This window comes from Crocuta crocuta, unplaced genomic scaffold (assembly GCF_008692635.1).
Source record: "Crocuta crocuta isolate KB4526 unplaced genomic scaffold, BGI_CrCroc_1.0 scaffold352, whole genome shotgun sequence".
Lineage (NCBI taxonomy): Eukaryota > Metazoa > Chordata > Mammalia > Carnivora > Hyaenidae > Crocuta > Crocuta crocuta.
Genome location: NW_027532169.1, coordinates 4564882 through 4576223, shown reverse-complemented (window position 1 = coordinate 4576223; position 11342 = coordinate 4564882). Strand labels below are relative to the sequence as shown.

General features: G+C 53.4%; 2 protein-coding genes across 2 annotated transcripts in view; both read left to right on the top strand.

Moving 5' to 3' along the window:
- The window catches only part of SP2 (Sp2 transcription factor), a 13432-nt gene extending 5229 nt beyond the window's left edge, over positions 1–8203 (top strand). The window contains exons 3-6 of the mRNA XM_077776823.1: positions 3262–3574; positions 5029–5203; positions 5426–5619; positions 6955–8203. Of these exons, the coding sequence (XP_077632949.1) occupies positions 3262–3574; positions 5029–5203; positions 5426–5619; positions 6955–7055 (783 nt within the window). The 3' untranslated portion in view covers positions 7056–8203. The remainder of the gene's footprint in view (positions 1–3261; positions 3575–5028; positions 5204–5425; positions 5620–6954) is intronic.
- A 691-nt stretch (positions 8204–8894) lies between these two features.
- The window catches only part of PNPO (pyridoxamine 5'-phosphate oxidase), an 11750-nt gene continuing 9302 nt past the window's right edge, over positions 8895–11342 (top strand). The window contains 1 exon segment of the mRNA XM_077776880.1: positions 8895–8943. Within this exon segment, the coding sequence (XP_077633006.1) occupies positions 8895–8943 (49 nt within the window).

Genomic DNA, 11342 nt, shown 5'->3' with positions numbered 1-11342 from the left:
CCCCCCCCCCCCCAGAAATATCACAGAAGTAATGCTATGCTGTTTCTCACTGTATCCTAGAAGGGGTGCATGATTTCAATTTGTCTCCCTATTGGTGACAATTAAAGTGATGTTCGCCAGATTTCTGCACCTTTTTTTCTTTGTAATGAAGTAGTGTTTTGTAGGGAGATACTTTGAGATTATGCAAATATCCCATTCCTCATCAGACTTTTGCGCACTTGTTTTAGCAACTTATTATAAGAAATTTTCTTAAAATTAATGTTTTATGTTAGAATAAGTTTATATTTACAGAAAGGTTGTAAAGGTAGTGCAGAGAGTGTCTGTTTACCTCTCACTTGAGTTTCCCCCAGGGTCAAACATCACACATTACCAGGTATGTTTGTCAAAACTAAGAAACTTACATTGGCACATGATTGTTAACTCACTCCAAACTTGGATCTGGATGTCACCAGTCTTTCCATTTATGTCTTCCTCTGTCCCAGGACCCAATCCACATACCATGTGCACTTAGCGGGCGCATTGCCCTGAACCCCTCAGGTGATAGCTTCTCCGTCCTTATTTTCCATGATCTTGACAGTCTTGAGGTGTATTGGTCAGGTATCCTACAGAATGTCCCTCAATCTGGGCTTACGGGTGTTTGGAAAGAATCCTACAGAGGTGAAATGGCCCTCTGATCATCTTATATGAGGAGTACATGATGTCCACATGCTGTCACTGGTTAAGGTGGCATTTGCTAGGTCTCTTCATTGTAAGTCGCTACTTTTCCCATTCTCGTTCTTTGTTTTTTGTATTTTTTTTAAATTTAAGTTTATTGATTTATTCATTTTGAGAGAGAGAGAACATGTGCGTGTGCACAAGCTGGGGAGGGGCAGAGAGGGAGAGGGAGACAGAGAATCCCAGGCCGGCTCTGCACTGTCCCGATGTGGGGCTAAAACTCATGAACCATGAGATCGTGACCTGAACCAAGATCAAGAGATGGACACTTGGGGTACCTGGGTGGCTTAGTCGGTTAAGCCTCCGACTTTGGCTCAGGTCATGTTCTCACAGTTCATAAGTTCGAGCCGCGCGTCAGGCTCTGTGCGAACAGCTCAGAGTCTGCTTCAGATTCTGTGTTCTCCTTCCCTCTCTCTCTCTCTCTGCCCCTCCCCTGCTTGTGCTTTATCTCTCTCAAAAATAAATACACATTTAAAAAAAGAGAGAGAGAGATGGACACTTAACTGACTGAGCCACCCAGGCGCCCCTCTCTGTTCTTTGGAAGGGAGTTGCTAAGTCTCCCATAGTCAGGGCGGAACTCGGGGTTAAGAATTAAGCTCTGCATCCTGGAAGAGAAAGTATCTACATAATATTATTTAGAATTCTTCTATAAAGACGGCGTTTTTCTTCTTTACTTACTTATTCAATTATTTAGTTCTAGCAATAGAGGGACTCATGTATAGTTATCTTCTACTTTGGGTTATAATCCAGGACCACGTTATTTATTTTGTTACTCACAGTGGTCCCACCCATGGCCATTTGGAGCTCTTTCAGGTTCACCTGTATATCCTCTGACATACTCCCATCCTTTTCTTTTTTAAATCAGCTGTGAGATAGTCACATACTATGAAATTTACCCTTTAAAGTGTAGGTTCGGTAGGTTTAAAGTAGGTTTTAGTATGTTCACAGGGTTGTGTAACCATCCCCACTGTCTGGTTTTAGAACATTTTCATCACCCCAAAAAGAAACCCTGTACCTTTAGTGGCCACCTCTCCCTTCCCCTTTCTCCTAAGTCCCCTGGCGACCACTAATCCATTTCCTATCTCTATGGATCCGCCTATTCTGGATATTTCATTAAATGGAAACTTACAATGGGTGAGCTTTTGCAAGGGACTTGTTTCACTTAGTAATAATGTTTTCAAGGCCCATCCCTGTTGTAGCAGGTCCTTCATGCCTTGTATTTCCCTAGCCCCAGCCCTGGGATGGATCCTTCTTCCCAGGAGTCCTGGCTCTTACTGGAAAGCATACCATTCCCGTCTCCGTTTGTTTATTTATGTCAATAGGGACTATTAGGTTCCCATTTTATTCAGTGGGTTATAATCCATTAGTAGTATTATTTTGATGTTCAAGTTATCTCATATTTGGCCAGTGGGGGCCCCCTCAGGCTGGCTCCTGTGTCCTTTTCCCATGATACCACCATCCTTACACCTTCCTACTTCCTGGTACAACAGGTGGTCCAAGTTCTTCTTGCACTTTCCCTGCCCCCAATCCTGGAATCAGCTTTTTCTCCAAGGAGCCCTGGTTCCTTTTAGTGGAGCATGAGATTTAGAAGCTAAGACCTGGGTGCTGGGTGCGCTCATTGCCCCTGGAGTATTGCTCCTGGCCCTTCTCGGTGGACACAGCCAAGAAGTGTACATAAACATACAGAAGTACACATGTACACATATGTGATACCTACATAAAGATACGGACATGCACATACCTACATATATATCACACATTCATGTCTCTATATTGAAACCAAGAGTTTCCACCAGTACCTCTGATTCCTGTCCAGTGCCACACACTTCATTCTAGATGCTCCCTTTCCATATTTGTAACCGTCTTCTGTGACAGACCTCACTTCCGTTAGCCTGAAAGTAGTCCTTTCTGGATCACGGCCCCCTGGATCTCAGCTCTCCCATGTGGACAGGTCCTCAGCCTGCTGGGGCTGCGACACCCATGCCAGGCTGCTGTCATCACTGCCCCACCAATGCCCTCCTCGTCTCACTCATGCTCTAACGTGCGGATTTTTTAGGTTTTTGATACACGTTCCCACATTTCCCTCCAGTAAGCCCGGATCACCTCAACCTCCTGCTCCTGATGTAAGGGCGCCTGTTTCCCTGCTGCATCATACTTCGTTTTTCCATCTTTGTCAACCTGAGGCGGAGGACAACTGTCCCTTGTCGGCCGTGCCTCCTAAGAGCTCTTGTCATTTGGCGGTCATTCATGGCGCATCTTTTGTGAAGTTCCCATTTGGTTCCCTTCTAATTCTCTACTTCTGAGGTTGGTGTATCTTTCCATGCTGAGGAAATTCGGTGTTTGGTTTCCAATCAGTCGTCGGCATTTGCCACCTTAGTATGGGGATGCCGTCGACAATGTGTGAATGTAGGTCTGGGCCAGCTGGAGAAGACTTGGGTGGATGAAGAGGCACCCCACTTCTCACTTGGGTGGGGGGGTGACACTATTCAAAGTGCGGGGCACCCAGTTTCTCTGGGGCACTGACCCTTTTTCTCTGGCCCTTCCCAGGTCTACATCCGTACGCCTTCCGGTGAGGTGCAGACGGTCCTCGTCCAGGACAGCCCCCCAACAACAGCTGCCGCCACCTCTGCCACCACCTGTAGCAGCCCTGCGTCCCGTGCTCCCCATCTGAGTGGGACCAGCAAAAAGCACTCTGCCGCAATTCTCCGGAAAGAGCGCCCCCTGCCAAAGATCGCCCCTGCCGGGAGCATCATCAGCCTGAATGCAGCCCAGCTGGCGGCAGCGGCCCAGGCCATGCAGACCATCAACATCAACGGTGTCCAGGTCCAGGGCGTGCCTGTCACCATCACCAACACCGGAGGTGACGGAGGGCCCCTGGGCCAGGGTGCGCACCAGCCTGGGCTTCCCCGTACCCACGGCGAGAATACTGCCCATCGTTTGCCTGGCCTCCTCTAGCTCTAGACCAGGTCCACTTGGTCCTTACAGATGTCCTAGGAGATAGTTTAAGACACATGTTGGCCCCACCTGCCAGCTGAAGACCTTGAATATGATGGAGAAATAAGATGTACCCGGGAAAGCTCTCCAACTAATACACACGCGTAAATTAGCATGGTACAGACCAGAGAGAGATGTTCCAGGGAGGTTCCATGTAAAGGGACTTGAAAGAAGGCTTCTAGAAGGAGACAGCCTTGAGTTATGGTTAGAAGGAAAGGAGGGAGCCTCTGGCGGATGGAATGGCCTGAGCTGCACTTCAGCTAGGTGGTCATATTGGGCAGGATTGACAGTGCGACGGTCCTTGCACATAATCAAAGGAACATGGGAGCTACCAAGCAAAAATGGTTCCTGGCACTTTAGCTGGGTGTTATTTTCTTTTTTACATTTTTCAAAAATTTATTTTGAGAGAGAAAGAGAGTACATGAGCAGGGGAGGGGCAGAGAAAAACTCCCAAGCAGGCTCCATGATGTCAGCCCAGAGCCTGATGCGGGGGCTTGAACTCATAAACTGTGAGATCATAGCCTGAGCCAAAATCAAGAGTCGGTGGCTTAACTGTCTGAGCCACCCAGGTGCCCCCTGGTGAGTATTCTTTAGCTGGGTGAGGAGCACTTTTCAAGGTACTGGGAGCTCTCCGAATCTCCTCTCATACTTAAAATGAATTTATGTCACCTTATGCATCTGGTTTGGTGACATAGGATGAATCCCCTGAGAGACACCAGTGTTGGGTCAGTGACACTCCCCACGCTTTGAATGGCTTTATGCAAGTTGTAGAGGACTTGATTTGTNATGACCTGAACTGAAGTCGGACGCTTAACCGACTAAGCCACCCAGGCGCCCCCTCCTCACTCTTCTTAACAAAACTCCCCAGAGACCTTCCTGAGAGCAGAGTTGGTATCTAATAAGGGCCTGAGATTGGAGGCATTCCTGAAGAAACACTCCCAAGACCACTCAGGACAAGACCTTTCCCCCACTGAGGTCACTTGGGCAGGGCCTGACACCTAATTCTGCCTGCATAGTGTGCTATTCAGGACACTGGCTCGGAGGTCGAGCCTCCGATGGGCTCAGATGTAGGTTCTACTGATTATTAGCTGTGACCTTGATATGCTATTGAGCCTCAGCCTCCTTAACTATGGAAGAGGAAAAGCAGCATCTAATGTAGGGGGTCATGAAGGTTGGGCATTTAAAGTCTCTAACATGGTTTCTGGCACGTGACAGCCTCCCGAAAGTATGAGCCGCTCCGATGATCCCTTTGTCGTGCCCAGAAGGGAAGAGGGGTGCCAGGCCCCCTTCCCCTGAACCGCGCCCTCCTCTTGGCCACAGGGCAGCAGCAGCTGACGGTGCAGAACGTCTCCGGGAACAACCTGACCATCAGCGGCCTGAGCCCCACCCAGATCCAGCTGCAGATGGAGCAGGCGCTGGCCGGAGAGGCCCAGCCCGGGGAGAAGCGGCGCCGCATGGCCTGCACGTGTCCCAACTGCAAGGATGGGGACAAGAGGTGATTGGGGAGGGGGGGGCGCGTGCCCTGTTCCCAGGCCCTTCTCCAGGACCCAGACGGGAGAGGGGTGAGGTAGCAGCTGCCGGCCACCTGTCCCCCTCCCCTTTCCTGTGCCCTCTGACCTGACCTGACCTCACATCTCTCTCCAACCTGTCCTGCCCCCCTCTTCTGCCTCCTCCCTTTCTCGGCTTCCCACCCCCTCCGTCCCCACCCTCAACCCAGGTCCGGGGAGCAGGGCAAGAAGAAGCACGTGTGCCACATCCCCGACTGCGGCAAGACCTTCCGCAAGACGTCCTTGCTGCGGGCCCACGTGCGCCTGCACACCGGCGAGCGGCCCTTTGTCTGCAACTGGTTCTTCTGTGGAAAGAGGTTCACACGGAGCGACGAGCTCCAGCGGCACGCGCGCACCCACACAGGTATGTCCTCCCCCCGCCCGCTCCACTGCCCTCGGCGACATCGGCGTCCCTGGCCCCAGTGAGAGCCGTGCGCTGTTCTCGGGGGCCCCAGGCCTACCCAGGAAGTTCCTTCAGGCCAGTCCTTCACTGTAGTGCTTCCCAGAGAGAGGCATTGGTGCCGCGCAGCCTCAACGATGTCTGCTGTACCCGTACCGCACACTTATCTAGTCAACAAGTCCTGCTTCCTATCAACAAACTAATTTCATCCTCGGAATGACTCTGAGGGGAGGGTTCTGAGGCACGGGGAGGTGGCCTGGTCACCAGGCCCTCTGGTTCCCAGGTCAACACTCTGTTTTCTTTTTTTTTAAAGTTTATTTATTTATTTTGAGGGAGCATGAACAGGGGAGGAGCAGAGGGAGGGAGAGAGAAAATCCCAAGCTGTCAGCGCAGAGCACAACGCGAGGCTCCGTCTCATGAGCCATGAGCTCATGACGTTAGCTGAGATCAAGAGTTGGACGCTTAACTGACTGAGCCCCCCAGCTCCATGCTATGATTAATCACCACCCCACACTGCCTCTGCTGCTCTCATTTACCAAGTGGTTTTCCTCAACTGGTTTCCCTATTTTTAGTCTTTTATGTCCAGTGAAGTATTTTTGGCACCACGGGCTTGATAACAGTTACATATTTTAGTGCATTGGCAAATAAATGCAAAACCGTAAAATAGAACAGGTCTCCTCCGTCTCCTACCTGACGCTGTCGCAGACGTCCCCAGCAGCCCGCGGCACGTGCTTTGAGAACCACTGTGCCAGAGCGAGTGCCTCCAAGGAGCAGACCCCTGGCCTGGGCCTGGGGCTGGAGCACATGACCCGAAGCTATGGCCCCTGGCCTTTGGGGGTAGGGGGCAGGTCCTGCTGCCCCCCCACCCCGTAGGGGCTGAAGAGTAAATAGAATGGCAGCTGACAGGTCAGTGAGGAGTGGGGTGTTTCCAAGGAAGGGGAAGACGTGGAGCCGGGGTCAGTCACAGGGATAAAGATCAGAAGGAACCAGGTGACAGCCCTACTTGGGACGAGTCCTGGGTGCAGGTACAGGGGCACAAGTACAGCGTTTCAGGCAAGGGACGAGGAAGGGGAACAGAGTAGACCAGGAAGTGACGTCCCGCGGGGGGTGGAGAGAAATGTCAGCTGTCGGGGGGTTTAGGTGAGTCGAGCACAGGGAGCGAGTGTGTACACAGGATATGATGACAGTGCAACGCCAGCTTTACAGGGTGCCCCTCACACCTCACATGCACCCCCTCTTCCGGGCTGGGACAGTGTCCCCGCACGAGGGCTCTGAGTGACAGCATCTCGTCTTCCCCAGGGGACAAACGCTTCGAGTGTGCCCAGTGTCAGAAGCGCTTCATGAGGAGTGACCATCTCACCAAGCATTACAAGACCCACCTGGTCACGAAGAACTTGTAAGGCCACCTGAGGCGGGAGGCCCCGAAGATACAGTCCCCCGTCTGTGTCCTGTCTGGACCCCTGGGGGACAGGTGGCTCTGGGCTGCCCCGGGCCACCCTCGGCCCTTCCCTTCTGTTCTGCGACCGTCCCCATAGGAAGGGGCTCCGTCGCCCAGTGCTCACCTCCTTCTGAAGCCCCTTGGCTCTGCCCTGGCCCTTCCCTCTCACCTCGAGCTCCGGCCTGCCCTGACCGTGGGCAGTGGCCGTGCTCCATGAGACGTTCTAAACCAGGACGAATGGGAACCCTTATTTCCAAAGGAAAAACATGAATTTCACTCCGTCGAGGAGCAAAGTGAGCCCCCCCCCAGCCCAATCCCCCCAACACTGCCGGAGTCGCATTGTGCCATGCCCCTCTCTCTCCCCTGCCCCTCCCCGGCCCCCTGACAGCCACCCAGGACGCCCTGGGACCCTGTCCCCAGGGCACAAGCTGGCATCCACCTCCGGGGAGGCTCACGGGGCTGCCTCATGCCACATGCCGAGCCCTGCCACCGCCCTCCTCCAGCACATTCCAACTTTCTATTTAAAAAGTCGAGCTATCCACTGATGCCCTCTTTTTCTATGGAGAACGTTGCCTTATACTCTACTTCAGATGATGAACACTGTGTATTGTGTGTGCTTTAAAGTTTTATTTAATTGCTCCCTTCTTCCTGTCCTCGTTACTTGCCTCCCCCACGCCTGCTTCAGTTTAGGGTTTGGGGGACTGTGAGGGGCATCGGGGGTTTTCTCTCTCTAGCAGTTCTCTTTTGTAAAAGACACAGCATTTCAACTCGAATCTGGATTCAGATAAGAACACCTCCACCTCCTGACCCTCTGCCCTCTGCCCCCAGCCCGCCCCGGCTGGCCCCAGCCCTGCTTGTGTACAGTGTATATTGTATAATAGACAATTGTGTCTACTACATGTTTAAAAACATATTGCTTGTTATTTTTGAGGCTTTTAAATTAAACAAAAATCCAACTTTATTTTTAGTTGTAACTGCTTGAGGTATGTTTTATGAATTAAGTGACAGATTTGTTATCCTTTATTAACGATGTACTTTGTTGGTCAGCACTGGGCTGACAAAAATTTTTTTCTTGCTAATAAATTTAGTTGCCTGAGGCAAAATCTGCAAGTTGGCAGCGTAGCTTCTTTGCTGTTTTACCCCAAAGAGAGCCTGGAGAGGGGGCCTCCGTGGAAGGGAGCCCTGGCCCCTCGCCCCATCCACGCTGGGACCGAGGCAGGACCTGCCCTCCTGGGCAAAGCCTGGCCAGAGCCCGAAAAGGACAGCGGCCACAGACCTCCTGGCGTTGGCACAGGGCCCAAGAGCAGCCTGTGGTGGGGGCGGACCTCAGGGGCCAGGGCCTGGTGTAGGTGTTCCCGCTTCTAGAAGCCAGCTCCACAGGAATCAGAGCTGGCACGCTCTGCCTGCAGACTCGAGTCCCAACGATGCCCTCCTCATCAACGAGCGCGTTCCCTCCACTCCCCGGTCTCCAGAGGGAGTGGCCTGGCCTCAGAACCTGTTAGTAAGAACTGTTACTCTGGGGGACAGAGCCAGAGGGATCCTGGCTTAGCCCCTTCCCAGAGGCTAAAGCGTCTGGAGAAAAGACAGTTCCCTAAGGGCCAAGATCCCCTTCCTGGGTGGAGGGCTGGGAACCCAGCTTTACTCAAGAGAGGACCCTGGCCTCAGATTCTGTTTGCCTTCTGCTCCCCACCCCAGCACCCCGGAGAGGACAGCAGGTTGATTTCGGTGTTAACATGTACTGCAGCTCTTGACATTTTGGTGGGGGTCTTGGGGGAGCATTGCTAGGAGGGCAACAGGGCACATGCCGAAACCTAGCAGGGGCCTGAAGAGCCTCTGGGCTGAAGGGAGAGGTGAGTCACACAGAGAGCAGTATGTGCTTTCCTCTTAACAACGCCTCTTACCCTCCAAGGGACACAGCCAGGGCTGCTGTTCTGCAAGAGTGGCAAGGTTTTTTTTTTTTGTTTTTTTTTTTTAGCCATCCATTCCCTCCCTGTTTCCTTTGTCACCCGTGGCCTGCATGGGCAAGCGGATAGCTTTTCCTTAGAGGCAGCCCACCCTCACGTCAGAAGAAATGAAAAGGATAGGATCGCAGACGGATCATGGGTTCTCTGCCCCCCGACCACTGCACGTAAGCCCTTTGGGGGGAAACCAGACCAACAGCTGAATGTGCTCTGGCACAGAAGTCTCTCGACCAGCGCCTACCGATCCTATACCTCATCGCCGTACTGGCAGGAGGAAGACGTGAGGGGGTTTCTCTCCCTCACGTGTGGGTTTTAAGACTGGAAAAGTGTCTTGCCGTGTTCTGAATGGGGATTGCTGGAGAGAAGGGGAATATTAAGAAATTGCCCCCTTTCTGCCCTTAGCTTTGCTCTTAGGACACAAAGAATTATCCTTTCCTGGGCGCTGATTCCAAGCCATGGGCTTAAGGCTTCGTACACAGAAACTGACCCAACTCCTGGGCATCCTTTGGCAATGAGGGTGCCACCCCCTGGCAAGCAGAACTGCCTGTTGGCACTCAGGACTTCCCTTCTCCGGGGAGCTACGCAGGCCTGACTGTCTCTGCTTCCCGTGGGATGCCTGAGTCAGATGGCGAGTGGGAGCGTGCCCTCTGCCTACTGTGGGCGGTGGCCTAAGGAAAGAACAAAAAGACCGGGTGGCGACTCCACCCTCATCTGCCTTAGTTTGCTGGAGAGTAGCAGGGGGAAGGGGCTATCGATGGTGTGATGGAGCCCAAGCTCAGCCCTGAAAATCTGGGGGCAGGCCACCCCCAGCAGCTCAGGAGTGTGGGTCACGCTCCCAAGTTCCCTCCTCTGCCCCCTTCCCTCCTCAGGCTCGTTGGCATCAAGTCCGCCCCTCACTGCCCCGTCCCTTCTGCTCAGTGATGCTCAACACTGCGGCTCTTGGATCCCAGATACTAGAATTACAAGCCTGGAAGGAAAGCGGACTGGGTCCCTCCTTTCTGAGACCCTCCCTCCTAAAGGCAAATCCAGGCAAAATACCTTAAAAACAAATATTAAGCCTGCAAATAGAGCTCAGGCTTCTTTCAAACTTCTCGGTCCATCTTTGCAATCACTTTCTGAGGGCCCTTTGAGGCCCCGCACTTGAGAATGACCGAAAGCCACCTGCAGCCTCCCAGGTCCCTGTACCCACTGGGGGCTCATGGCTGATGGAATGCGGCTGTGGTCTACACGGCAGTGGGCTCCAGGAACCGTAACTTGGTGATTCGCTGCCTTGGGAGACCTCTTGTGACCTGACCAAGGTCTTCGGCATTGGGATGAAGGAAGTGCAGTCATGTCAGGACAGGCGGCAACTAGATTTCCTAGTGAAGGAGCCGACGAGGGAGAGGAGGAGGTAGGAGGCCTCCTGGGAAGACGGACTACAGAACAGGGATGGGCAAATCACGGCGAGGCAGGGCAGAGAATCTGGGCGGGAGGAAATGAGCAGTGACCACGGGTGAGGCCAAAAGCAAGGGCCAACCAGGACTTCTCTGATGAAACTCAGAAGCCACCAAGTCGTATTCCTTTGGGCCTGCCTGGGAACCTGCCATCAGGCCCCCTCCCGCCGCCTGTGGTCCACCTTCCAAAGACCAAGGCAGGCAGCCACGGCTGGTGGCCTGACACTGCACTCAGCCTTGGAAAGCGTACCATCCCTCCAGGCAAGGAAGGCACTCGGCCCTGCTCCCATCAGCGCCGAAAGCCCCCAAGCCCCGCCTCACCACGCCCAGCACCCGGGTCCAGAGAAGCTTTACAAAGGCAGTGTATGCATAAACATTACAGAAGAGCGTTTCCTGGCTGGGATTTTGAGTAGGAGCCAGAGACAGTAAGGGATGTGGTCCCTCCCATGAGGGCACTTCTGATGAGGCCTGGGGCTGCCCGTGAATGGCCGTGTTGGGGGAGTGATCCGGGAGCACACGCAAGCGTGTGTTAGCTAGAGGGGTTAGCCACGCAACCACGGGCAGAACGCTCGGGTCAGCCTCCTCTCTCTCCCGCTGCAAGCCTCTGAGGACCCGGCCCCCATCTGGGGCCCCCAATGACCATACTACTCAGGGCTCAGGTATCTGCTGGCAGAGTACCAAGTACTCACCCTCCTGTGTGTCCTCAGTGCAACCCAAGGCTGGGCCCATGAGTGCCTGAGCTTAGGGCCCCCGGCACACCCCGTCTGGCCTGCCCGGAAGGCTGGGCGCTGCATTTTAGCAGCATCATTGGCACCTTCCTGGGCCTCCCCCACCCCACCCCCTCCCACCCCAATC